The sequence below is a fragment of the Lipophrys pholis genome (genome assembly GCF_963383615.2).
Source record: "Lipophrys pholis genome assembly, chromosome: 11".
In the NCBI taxonomy this organism is placed as follows: Eukaryota; Metazoa; Chordata; class Actinopteri; order Blenniiformes; family Blenniidae; genus Lipophrys; species Lipophrys pholis.
The window spans coordinates 14751123-14764014 of NC_137631.1; the positions used below are offsets into that span (position 1 = coordinate 14751123).

At 39.8% G+C, this 12892-nt stretch overlaps 2 protein-coding genes across 3 annotated transcripts in view; one reads left to right on the forward strand and one right to left on the reverse strand.

Annotated features, from left to right (window-relative positions):
• Positions 1–2093: 2093 nt before the first annotated feature.
• On the reverse strand, positions 2094–5682 carry LOC308116537 (fatty acyl-CoA hydrolase precursor, medium chain-like; the record flags this gene model as incomplete). Its single annotated transcript, XM_080474788.1, is given in 14 exon segments — positions 2094–2280; positions 2437–2509; positions 2599–2748; positions 3021–3168; positions 3249–3326; positions 3449–3592; positions 4077–4175; positions 4269–4373; positions 4489–4569; positions 4573–4642; positions 4792–4925; positions 5068–5209; positions 5291–5500; positions 5636–5682. Coding segments are annotated over 14 exon segments (1668 nt in total).
• A 3498-nt stretch (positions 5683–9180) lies between these two features.
• banp (BTG3 associated nuclear protein) overlaps positions 9181–12892 on the forward strand; it is a 34420-nt gene continuing 30708 nt past the window's right edge. The window contains exons 1-6 of one of the 2 annotated variants that reach the window (XM_080476077.1): positions 9181–9437; positions 11594–11669; positions 11906–12015; positions 12102–12301; positions 12506–12595; positions 12685–12857. In XM_080476077.1, the coding sequence (XP_080332203.1) occupies positions 11600–11669; positions 11906–12015; positions 12102–12301; positions 12506–12595; positions 12685–12857 (643 nt within the window). In that variant the 5' untranslated portion in view covers positions 9181–9437; positions 11594–11599. The remainder of the gene's footprint in view (positions 9438–11593; positions 11670–11905; positions 12016–12101; positions 12302–12505; positions 12596–12684; positions 12858–12892) is intronic. The other variant, XM_080476078.1, reaches the window with a different exon arrangement.

Sequence of the window (12892 nt, forward strand, 5' to 3'; positions counted from 1 at the left end):
CTTTTTATCAGATGAAACAGAAAACACCTAAACTGGGGCATCCACTTCATTTTCGTTTATATTCAAACAACATTACAGTTTATATCATTGTTTGTTTTTAAATTCCTTGTTACTGCATTCTCATGAAAACAACCAGGCACACATAACATGGATCACTTGAAGCCTTGAGCTGGACTTTGAGAATGAATCCATTAATTCTTAATCCAGGCGCAATGTCGTGTGTCATCATACCATCTCTATCAGAAAGCCACTCTCTGTATTAGATGTAGTATGGATGACAGCATGTGCTGCTCAAATACTTCTTGATGTAGTTTAGAATTACCTGGACTTCTATGAGTGTGCATGCCGTTCTTGCCATGTGTGCCTACGCATGAGCAAACGACAAGAAAAAAATAAGTTTTTATAAAAGGCTTGCGTGTGTTCGCTTTGATTAAGACCTCCAGTCAGGTGTCACTCCCATGTGCCACACATACAAGGGTGTTACCAAAGGTTCTTCATGACATCCTCCATGAGCCATTGGAAGACAAAAAAACATTGAATGACTGAGCAACTCCCTTCAGTGTATATACACATTTTATTTTGTTTAACTTATTTAAAATGTATTGAGAGTGGACTTTTTATACAGAACAGCATGAAAGTAAGCTGCTTATGGTACGTTTAACAAGGGGAAACATATTTTCTGAACATATGGAAGAGGGTGCCAAGTATATAGAATTTCCTAGAGGATTTTTCACTCTTGTAACTGCTGCACAACAAATCGCCCTTCAAGGAACAAATAATATAGTTGAAGTTTCCCGAGACAATGGAGCCACATCCTTCAATCAAAACCACCAACGTGTAAACGAGGTCATCAGACTATCAAAATGAAAATGTATGCTGATTTTGTAAAACAACTCATGACTGCACAGTATGTATATGTGTGGTGAGAGAGAGAGATAGAGAAAGAGAGAACGAGAGAGAGAGACAGAGAGAGAGCGAGAGAGATAGGTTTTTATCATCCATCCATACATTTTCTCCCGCTTATCCGTTTCTGGGTCGCGGGGGTGGCAGTTTGGTTTTTATCAGTGAAGTCATTTTCATTGCTCACAATTCAATCTTTATCAGTTTTACAACCAGTATTTCACCTGTCCAATAGTCACTATAGTGTCAGTATTAAGGTCTCTCCTGCAATCAACAATCTTTTCTGTGCTTTAGTTTCAAGGCTACAACCTCTACACCTCCATGTGTCCATCAGCTGACCAGGGTTAACCTTCTCTTTAGTGTATTTGTCATCTATCAGGTCAGTATGAATGCAAAATATAATTGATGAACAACACAGAGTAGAAAATATCAACAATGAGACTTTCCAGTCATTTCATGAAAATCCAGAATGAAAAGATGTTATGTTCAACAATGGAACAAGCCTGACCCTCTGTCTCCCTGCCGGTGTCCACTCAGCCCCCCAACCCCATGACTCCCACTCTCAGTGGCTCTGAACTGAGCTCTACCTCTTGATCGTCTCTCTGCCAAGTTGCTGGGACCACAATGCGCTTTATATGATTGACTCTTGATGTGTATTTATTGTATTCATGATATTTATTCCGTGGTTTAAGGATCTTTTTTTCTATGCTGTGATGTTTTCAAAGTTTGTGTGGTTGTTTTTACATAAACTACTCAGTGTGTGCTGTTTTAAATTGCCCCTCGGGGATAAATAAAGTATCTTGAATCTAAAAATTAACTATTGTAATACTTTGTACACCACAATATGAATGTAAAATAAAATGAAAAGATCACATTTATTTACAGCAATGGGAGAAAGACATCAAAAACTGTTTGTTTTTCTAAGTGGAGACCAAAGGTCAATATGAATGTTAACTGTCATTGGTGAACAACACAAAAATACCAACAATGAAATTTTATGATCATTTAATTAGAATCCAGATTAATATAATAGTATGCTCAACAGTAGAACAAAGCAATCTTAAAAATGTGTAAAATGTGCTGAAAGATTTGTATGTCAAACTAATCTTATGAAATGTGTCATTGACGGTGAAAACCTTCTGAGCGCATTACAATTAAAAACTGATGGAACAGAACAAGGCAATGTTGCTGTCCTACAGCTCGGCGTGCTCCGTATTCTCCTGAAGTTGTTTGATCTTCTCTGGGAGGGTCTGAGTCATGAAGACAAACCGGTCCTTCTTCAGGTGATGAGCAACCACCTGCTCCTTTAAATCAATTACCAGATACGACTCTTCTGCTCCATACTTTGGCCAGTGGGCCAGTCCGGCTCCATTAGGAGACCTACACACACACACACACACACACACACACACACACACACACACACACACACACACACACACACACACACACACACACACACACACACACACAAGACACAAGTTGGAAGTAGTTTGTTCATGTAAATCACAATCTCACATGAGAAGTCATTCCTACCCTGTACGAGCAAAGTTGGCCCAGTAGCTCATGACGGTTCTGCTCAACTGTTCCTCCTCTTCAGGGCATGCGTCTACAATGAAGAACATGTTGTACGACACTGTTATTCCCGATCGAAAATACCTGGGGACTGATGAAACGTTGTCCTTCTCTTGCACTTACGAGTCAACGTGACATGAGTGGTGGTGAAGCAGAATCCTAAGACCACAGGGATTTCATCTGTATGGTCACTCTTAACAAAGCTTGGTCTTTTTTCTTGTTGGAAATCGATGGGGTGTTGGTACTCGTACAAGTAAACAGCAGCACCGGCATCTATATGTAGATAATTAGTAATGATAATGGAGAAAATGAGTGATAGCAAATACTAAATTTGCAAACCGCAGCATAAATATTTCACCACTGTGCAAACTAGACAATAATAGTCCATAAGGTAAAGGTAGTCAGCTTGTTCATAACCTGTACCCATTCATGTAGATGTATGTATTTCTATGTGATTTATTACTACACTTCTGTATATTAAAGGTTATTTAGTTACTGCCTTTTCTAGCCAAATATAATCAGATGGAATGGAATCCGAAAGATACCTCTGTGAGCGTTCGCATCTGTTATCGCTAGAATAGTAAATAACAGGTCTCCAAGTGCTTCAGTAAGCCCTGCTCTATTTTTCACCGGATCTTCACCAGTTCCAACATATTCTTCTATCAACAGATCTTGCATGGCTGCATCTTTGGGCTTCAAAAAAAAAGACAACTGTCAGTGAAGCTTTATCAGGTAGAAGAACAGTGATATTATTCAATCATGCGTTATCTTACGTCTGAAAAGAAGCTGGACAGCATGTTTTCAATCTGCTCCAGAATAAATCCCTTTCTCCATTTTGGAAAATCAAACAACTAAGGAAAGAACCAACAGCAGTTAATATGTCAAATGCACAAAAGCAAAGCTTAATTACATTTAATCAGCTTATTGCTTGAATTGCGGATTTGTTAAATGTAAGTAAGACGTCAACACTCACATCAGCTAGCATCCATCCCATTTCATCATTATTCACCCCGATCATGAATGGCACAGTGAGGATTTCATGTTTCCTCAAAAGCTCATCCACAGCTTTTGTCAAGAAGTGTCCATCAACGTGCATAGACATCCCCAGTTTTTCATCCTTGACAGAATAAAAAAACACCGCAGGAAACTTGTAAATGGATTATGGAATTTGCCTGTCTAAAGTTTCAGCAGTTCAAAAGCACCTTTAGTATTAGTCACATTCACCCATTCACACACACATCAACGATGACAGCTGCCATGCAAAGAGCCCATTTCTGAGCAGTTTGAGGTCAAGTGTCTTACTTTACTCAAGGATATATTGAGATATGAAAAAGTTGAGACAGGGAATCAGTCCCACATCCCTGTGATTGGAAGACAATCTGCTGCTCCACCTGAGCTACAGCCTTCAGCTCGCCAGACATATTGGGGAAAATATCTTTATAGACTTCAGGTTGCCTCTGGGTCTTTTCTGTCTTCCTTTTCCCGGCTCCCTGTCTAGGTTTATATCAGTTTTAGGCTCAACACCAAATGACAATTCATTTTCAATAATCTCATCCCAACGATCTTTATCAGTATCCAGTATGAAGTAACCAGTATCTCACCTGCACAGTAGCCACTATAGCATCAGTATTGAGATTTCTCATGCATTCACCAATCTTCTCTGTGCTTTTGAGGCTACAACCTGATGCATTTGCGATCACCTATGGATAGAGAGTAAATGGTTGAAACAATATACGCAAACATTTGAATGTTTTGCATTATGTGTACAAAAAGTAAACACGTGGCTCATTGACCTGTGTTGCTGCGAGAGGATCCTTTTCCCTTAGTAATGGTATTGTAGCCGAGCCACTCTGGGATATGGCACGGTGGAACAGTCCCTTGGACAATGGTGAGAGAAGCTATCATTTAAAGTAACAGGAAGCAAAATAAACAATTTTAATAACATGACATCAACATGTTTATAAAAGAACAAAAAGTTCATTTTGAGTATCTTCTCTGCAGATCAGTTCTTACCAGGAGGGATACACTTGCTCCACCAGCAGACTCTCCAAATATGGAAACGGAATCTGGATTCCCTCCAAAGTTATGAATGTGCTACTGGATCCACTTCAGGGCTTGTATCTGGTCCAAGAGACCAAAGTTTCCAGACACGTGCTCATCTCCAGTGCTGGATGTAAGATAAAGTTACATATTAGGCAACAAGTTTAGTTCTTTTTATTCCAACTAGCACGTTACAAATAATAAATGTTATTAAATCAACACAAAAAACAATAGTTTGTTCTGATTGAGCTCCATGACCTCAGTCCATATACCGACCTGAGAAATCCCAGAAGTCCCAAGCGATACTGGATTAGAACTACAACCACATCCTGGTAAGCAGCGAGTGCTGAGCCATCGTATGATGAAACTGACCCTAAAGTGAAGCCCCCACCGTGGATCCAGACCATGACCTGGAAAATGTTCATTTGACTTGTGAAAACTATTGCAAGGTGGTTTGAAATGTGAATTCTTCAAAGTGCTCCAATTTGTTTTAAAACTCTAATCTCAGTAATTGCACTACAGCACTCAGAACCTGCAGTAAAGGGTTCTTACTGGGAACTCAGCAGTCGCAGCCCTATTTGCAGGGGTGTAAATGGTGAGGTAAAGACAGTCTTCTGAAATGCCGGGGATATCTTCCAGCACGGTGCCAAATTTATCAATTAGAAGTAAAGCAAGTTGTTTATTCTGAATACACCTGAAAAAGAATAATTTTCAATAAGTATTAGACATCAACCCTCAAAGTATGGTGTTCAATTGAAAGCTGCAGATGTCTCACATGGCCGGCTGCTTGGTGGCGTCTCTCACTCCTTCCCATCCCTCCACAGGCTGAGGTGCAGCCAGTCTCAGTGAAGGACCCACAGGGGGCTTTGCAAATGGGACACCCAGGTAGGCATGGACCCCTCCCTCTTTACCCCTTACGCTGACATACTGACCTTTCAGGCTGCCGAGCGCCGTGTGGACTTCAGGCGCTGTCAGGATAGTAAAACTTAGTCAGACTCCAGCCATCCATCTTCTACATTATATCACTTTACCCAGTTCAGGATTGTGGGTTGCGAGAGCCAATCCCAGCTGACTAAGGGCAAAAGGTGGGTACACCTTGACCAGGTAGTCAATCGCTCACAGGGAGGACACAGAGACAGACAGCTGGACACAAATGCTTACATTCATGCATACAAGCAAGTTAGGGTCACCAACACACATACGCACTTACACTTGCACACACGCACACACACAAGCGCATACTAAGAAGAACATACTAACTCCAAAGAGAAAGGCCTGACCCAGATATGAACCTCAGTTTAGTCATTACATTTTTCAGGAAGAACTTTTTACAATCAATAAGAAATAGAATCTGTAGCTAACAAGTGGCCAAAAACTAATGATACAGTAAGTATCATTAGTTGACATTAATTGACATAAAAGCATGTCAATTGATAGTGTTTTAAGTACATTTTAAGTATATTTCAGTGATGTCTCTTGAGGAAATTACTTCTCTGCATTTAACTCATTGTGTTCATAGCTAACCTTAAATGCACCTACTAGGTGCAGTCAGCTGCAATAGTGTGGTTCTCTGTCAGCAGTGGGATTCAAACCTTCATTCACAAGTCTGCTTCTCTCATGTTCTTGAGCCAAATCAAATTAATATATTGTGGAAAAAGCATTCTGAATTGAGAAGACGTGTTTCCAAAACATGGTGTCCACAGATGTGATTGGTTGCTTTAGGGAAGACATAGAAATTAAACCCAGACTTGGAGACAATACACTTGATTTCAGTTTAGGTTACCTATATTAATAAGGCAGACAGTTTGAGGATTTCATGGTACATGGTTCAAATTTTATTTCACTGATTAGTTTTCAGGTTTGCAAACTCTTGGATCCAACAAGATTTTTGTTGTTGTTGTTGTTGCTGTTTAGTTAAGTTTTTTAAATGCCATAATGCTGCTTCTTCCAGTAGCACTGTAAGTGTTCAATGACCATATTTGAATAGACTTTGATGTTTAGGATTCTTTTGTATAGTATTGCATTAAGCACTGTGTCTACACTTTTTTTTTTTTTTTAATAATACTTTATTTTCATATTCCATTTATATTGGTAACAGAACACAAACAAGATAGTCACAATGTGATACAATACAATATTTTTCTGCTGCCACTTTAACAATTTAAATCCAACATTGGTCTCCAGATATCTCGTGACAATATGAAATTCTAGAAGCAGAGGAAAGCCCACATGTTCACACCCAGATATGACTACTGTCTACGTTGGTGGAGTAATATTACATTGAGCCAGAAAGGGGGCCCCAGATTCTTAAAAAAAGTTTGTTATCCATTCTGTTTTTATCCAGGCGCACTCTTTCCATCTGTATAACAGACACCATCTCCTTGAGCCATTGTTTAAAACAGGGTGGGTGGGTAGATTCCCAAGCCAGAAGAATGAGTTTCTTAGCAACTCGCATTGCCAAATACAGAGCAGCTTGTAAGTCCTGTGACATGTCAAAAGTTCCTGTTGAGCAAGCGAAGATCGCAAGCAAGTGATTTGTTAAAATGTCCCTGGAGTAAGCTTTTGAGAGCCACTTGAGGATCTCAGTCCAAAAATGTTGTAGTGTTGGACAAAACCAAAAAAGATGTGCCAGTGGTCCTTCAGATTGGGCGCATTTGTCACATGTAGAAGGCACCGATGGAAAGACGCGATTCAATTTTGTTTTTGAGTAATGCAGTCTATGGATTACTTTGTATTGGATTAACTTGTACCGTGAATTAATTGAACAGCGATGTATCCGGGACATCGGCTCCTCCCAGAGCTCTGCTGTTACCTCTAAATTCAGATCTTTGGCCCATACTTCCCTGATTTGTTCTGAGGACACTGGACTTGAAAAATCATTTACAAAATTTGTTACCAGTTGCTTGGAATCTGTGTCTACACTTTTAACGTAGATGCCGATCAGATCACATTCATTGACTGTCTGATGCGGAAAACCAATCAAGCTTGCCAAAACAAATCAGACCTTTGTGAAATGAATCATGATATACATCAGTGGGTTGAATAGAAAGGTCAGTCCTGGGAATTTGGCATTATATAAAAAGAGGTTGACATGAAGATAATAAGTTTGGCACAGAATGAAGTGCAATGTATGTTACCTTTTTTAAAACTATATGAAAAGCTGAATTCATTGTGCATGCAATCTTTATGGTGTGGTATAAATTTAATACAGAGAATTACACATAAGCTTTCACTGAAGGATCCTTTCCAACTTTGGGGCTCAATTGGAGGAGAGGGGAACGATCGGATTGCGCCCCTCGCTGATTATTTTTGGTGGTGGCCATCATTATGGAAAGTTGCCTGTTCTCAAAGTATTATAAGCAAAACTGAAACCTGAAAGTGATTTGAAAAGGAAGTGTAGGACTTGACTTTATGCCTCCTTGACTTTACTGTGAGGGTTTTTCCTGGACATTGTTTCACTGTGAAAACACCATGTGATAACTGACAAATCTAACAATAGTGTTGATCTTGTTTTGCTATTTGGGATTATGTTCAATAACTTTAGAACTGTGGTGAGGAAACATATTGAGAGCAATATAACTTTTATTAGTAGGGACAGTGTTAAATGAAGCATTGCTATGTACCCTTTATACCAAGAGAAAGAATGGAATCTCACTGAACAATTTATTCAAAGAAGGTTTATTTCCACCAAATAAAAGTACAAACTGTTTTTATTTGTGTTTGTTGATTCATTCATCCATTGTGCAAAGAAAAAAGTCTTCTGCTCACCTTGCAGATCTGCAGCCACACCAGCAAACAAAATCCACATCAACAAAACAAAGCTGAGTGTTTGCTGTGCACAAAAGGGCATGGTCCTCTCCTGGAGATTCAAACACTTTGAGATCAAGAAATACCTTGCTCTAGAAAGTACTGTCTTTAAGACCTGAACTGACACTTGTCTCACCTATAACTTGTCTGGTTAACCCTCGACCCTGTGATAAGCAAGACTGCTGAAGAAAGCAGGCTGTGGCTTATTATATTGCCTTATCTTGTTTCTCTCTGTTGCCAGAAGACTGCAGACAGATATGGCTCCAATCATAAATGAAACTAACAAATATGCTCAACAGCTCTGAGATGTTCTTTTTAAAGACATTTCTTAAGAGTAGTGTACACAATGCAACACTGAGATCTGAGCTGAGATATCAGTGATGCTGCCATGGAACATAGCAGAATAGCCTCAGCCATAATGCCATACTGTCACTGTGTTTGTAAAAGCATGCATGATGCAACAGTCATTGGAGAACTTTTTGTGACATTTCACTGTATTTTGCACTAGAATTTATCATTAAAATTGGCTTTATGTTGAGATTGTTGTCAACAACCATACATTTTCATCATGCACTCTGTCACAACAAAGAAAAACGTTTAAAGTTTAAATTTAAAGGTTATTATAGCACTCATTTCCCGGCCTTGCCCACTCAAGATGAAATTGATTTGTTTTCAGCCCCTGAATTGAATTCTGATCTAGACTTCTTTTTCCATCAGAATAGTTTTTATAAACCAGTGGTTCTTTTCCAAAAAGAAGGTATTGTAAATAGATATCCCACTGTGGAAAGTTAGAAAATAAAACTCGATATTATCAGTTTTAATAGATTCTATTAAACAGTTGGTCTAGGAGAGTAAGATATTCTGTGTCTGATTAAAGTGAAGGCAGCAGGCAGGCTGTGTGTGTGTGTGTGTGTGTGTGTGTGTGTGTGTGTGTGTGTGTGTGTGTGTGTGTGTGTGTGTGTGTGTGTGTGTGTGTGTGTGTGTCTGTTGGCCTGAGCCGCGCGCGGTTCTGTGTGCGGCGGAGGGAGACGCTCCATGAGAGGACGCTTCTCTCGCGAGGAACGGCGCCGTTATCGGAATCTCTACAAACAACACGAGAATTCATCATTCACACGGTAATATAACCCAAAGTTACACGGTACGCGTGTGGCGTGCCAGCCATGGGGAGAGAAGCTGCTTCTAAATCACGCTTTACGACCGATTCTTCAGCATTCACTTGTTTTGGTTTTTTTTTTTAGCAACGACGTTTCGGCGGCCTTTAGGCCCAACTAGCATGCTAATGGCCGCGCTTTAACGTTAGCACGCGAATCCAATTTAGTAGCGTCGGAGCTAACATTAGCCACTAGCCGTGGCTAATCAGATCACGGCTAAAAAATGTGATTTCTTGCTAAATTAGAGCAATAAACACGTTACACGAAACATACTCGTGTTGCATTATGTATTGCACAACCAATAGAAGCGTATTTGTCCTATATTCTCTGACATATGACGCCGCTAACAGACCCCCGCCCATTTGTTTTAACTAGCTGCACAATTAACTATCAGCGACGAATTAAAACTGTTCAGCCAACTCGAAATAACTCGTCCGCACTTGGTGATCATTTATTAACCCGCTATTAAAGATGGTCTGATCTTGAATCGTCATTTGTCCACCGTGCTGCCCTGTTTGCTAGCAACTAGCTTCAGTTGCTATCCGGCTAACTCAGTAGCTTCGAAAAAAAGCGACGCATATGTTTATATATCATTTCTTGTTCACGGAAAGCAACAAAAGGCTGCTACATATGTCTTTAAACCCTGACCCCATTAAAGTATAACATTGTGTTAACAAGCACACAAACCACAAATATATGTCATACACCCACAATTGATGCTATTGATAGGATTTTGAAATGTCCCCGTTATTTACATTTTTTATCACATTTCTGTGAATATGTCCCCTAAGCTACGTGTATGTTAGGTTGAAATATCACCCAGAATATGCTTAAAGCATTTAGACACTTCCCTTATTATAACGGATCAAAACAAAGAAACACTTGAGACATGTCAGTGTGACATCATTATTTAAGGAAATATATAGAGAGAGTTTTTGATGTTGTATTGGCTAGCTCTCTTGCCTAGTAGTAGTGGGAAGTTATCAGGTTTAAGTCTGAGAGTTTGGGACATCTATAATAGGTCATTTGGTGACTCGGCTGTCCTTCAGTATGATTTTGATTGGCTGTCTCTGTGTTTGCCCTGTGATGGCTGCACACTGTTTTCACCCAGAAACTGAAAAAAGACAAACTGGTCAATTGGTATTAGTTCCAGCCCTAACCCTGGGTTGGTTAAACAATAAATAAGATGTATGTAAGGTTGTATGCTGTGCGATTTTTGTTTATAAATTCTCACTGTGAAAGCAAACAGTGAAACAAACATGAAATTGAAGGTGATTTAGCTTCCCACAACCCACTATAGCTTCATGGTTTGAGTTACTGAATCACATCTTCATTTTGTTGCAGCTCTCCTTGATCTGGTGCCACAAAATAGTTTTTACATGTCACCCAAAAGTTCACATTCCAAACCAGTAAAACAGTTTCTTCTGCTCTACCAAACTGTTTGTGAAATGACAGCAATGCATCAGCAGCTGCAGCTTCAGTCCTCAAACATTGTCTCAAGCCTCATGAAGGTTTTAGGCTGTTTAAAGGCCAACACACAATCGACAATGTGTTTTGATCGAAAGAAAATAGGCTTAGAGGCTCGAAATGAGCCCAGGCTTGTGTTTCTGTGTGAAAAATCCCCCCCCCCCCCCCCCCCCCCAAACCAACTCTAATATTTGACACTTAAAGTTAGCATTTCTGTCAAAGACAGTTACAAGGAAGGAGCAACACAGAATGTGTTATAATGCACGTAGCAAGTTCAAATGCCATCTAGCCACATCAGTCCTTACTTTTCCTTAACTAATGGTAAATCGAAGTTTTCCTCACCTCTCTTACTGTTAATAATATAATTGTACAACGTTAATCTTATTAAACTGTAGGTGAGTCGAATTTTCACATAGAAGCAGTGATGCCACATCATAAACTTTGTTATTCTTGGCCGTTAATAACATTCTAGTGAGAAACATGTTAAACATCCCCCTATACAAGTAAAATGTAGTTTGAAAGAACTAGAACTGTCTTTTTGATTGAGTCAAATTGTAGATACTTTGTTTCATAACTGGAACAATTCTAATCTCTACAAATATTAAGGATATTAGTGTTGTAAACGTGTATGAATATATTCTGCCATCTTGCAGTGAACAATGTCGGAACAAGAGCTGGATGAAATTGTGCAAATAACAGTGGAAGACTTCAATGAAGAAGACCGTGTTGGTAAGTTTCTCTTTGTTGAGGGAGGAAAACATTGTCTAATTCCTCTATTTGTTTCAAAATAAAGTTTAAATGCAGGATTTAATGTGATTTAAGATCGATGTAGGACTCATGTCTTGTTTGAGGTTCAACACTGCATAACTCAGCAGCTCCAGCGACACATCTGCAATATGGACATTGGAAAGAAAAAAAGGTTTTGTGTGTTGTTTTGATAGTTTTCAATGTTTGATCTATGCCAGACGTGCTCGACAGCCGTGAAGACGATGAAGAACGGACGCAAAAGAAAAAGAGGAAATTAAGCAACAGTCAGGAGAATACCAACAGCAATCAAGACATATCTTTCATTAAGGTACCAGTTTTCCGACACCCTTTTATTTTTGATAAATTGAAAGATTATCAACAGGATTTATTAGACTTTGCAATTTGTGTTTTCAGAACATGTTGATTTCGTTCACCGGGTCAATCGGCCATCGACTGGAGGGGATTGAATCAAAAATACAGGCTCTGGATGCAACATGCAAAGCCCTTGGACGCAAACTGGACAGCATGGTACCGTGTGCCAAGAGCCCCATTCAGGTTCCTATGGTTGCAGGTTCACCTCAGGGGGCCACTCAAACCTGGAACAAGGTGCGATGGTAAGCTCATAATGTTTGACCTTCATCTTGTTTTCCAGGGTTGAATGAAAAGACCAAAGTTCATGTAATCTCTTAATATGTCGACACATCGTCTATTCAGCCCTTTTGCAAAGCTTAGCTTTTAATGTGTCGAAGCAACATTATTTACTTAAATTTATGATCATCCTGTGCAAATCAATGTGTTCTTTTGACCTTCTCTCTCAGCGTTGTCCCTCAAACAAATGTAATAGTAAGCAATGATAACCCAAAGGGAACAAATCCAGAGGACAGTCCACTGGAGAACCTGCTCAGCAAGTGAGTGGATTTCCTGCACCCTGTACAGTTTAGTGTTTGCGGGATTTCCTGTCCAGATCTCTACACAGTGACTTTGTGTTTCCTTGCAGCACGCTGACCAAAAAGCGACAGAACACAATACTGGTTAAGGTGCCAGGCCCCGATGAGAGTCATGAGGAGCAGGAGAGCGGCTCAGAGGCCAGTGACTCTGTTTCGAATGGTGGTCAGTCGGGCAATGCACAGAATGGCCAAAATGTCACTCTCATCACACTTAATTCAGAAGGTACGACTGCTACAAACACACAAGCTCACACAGAG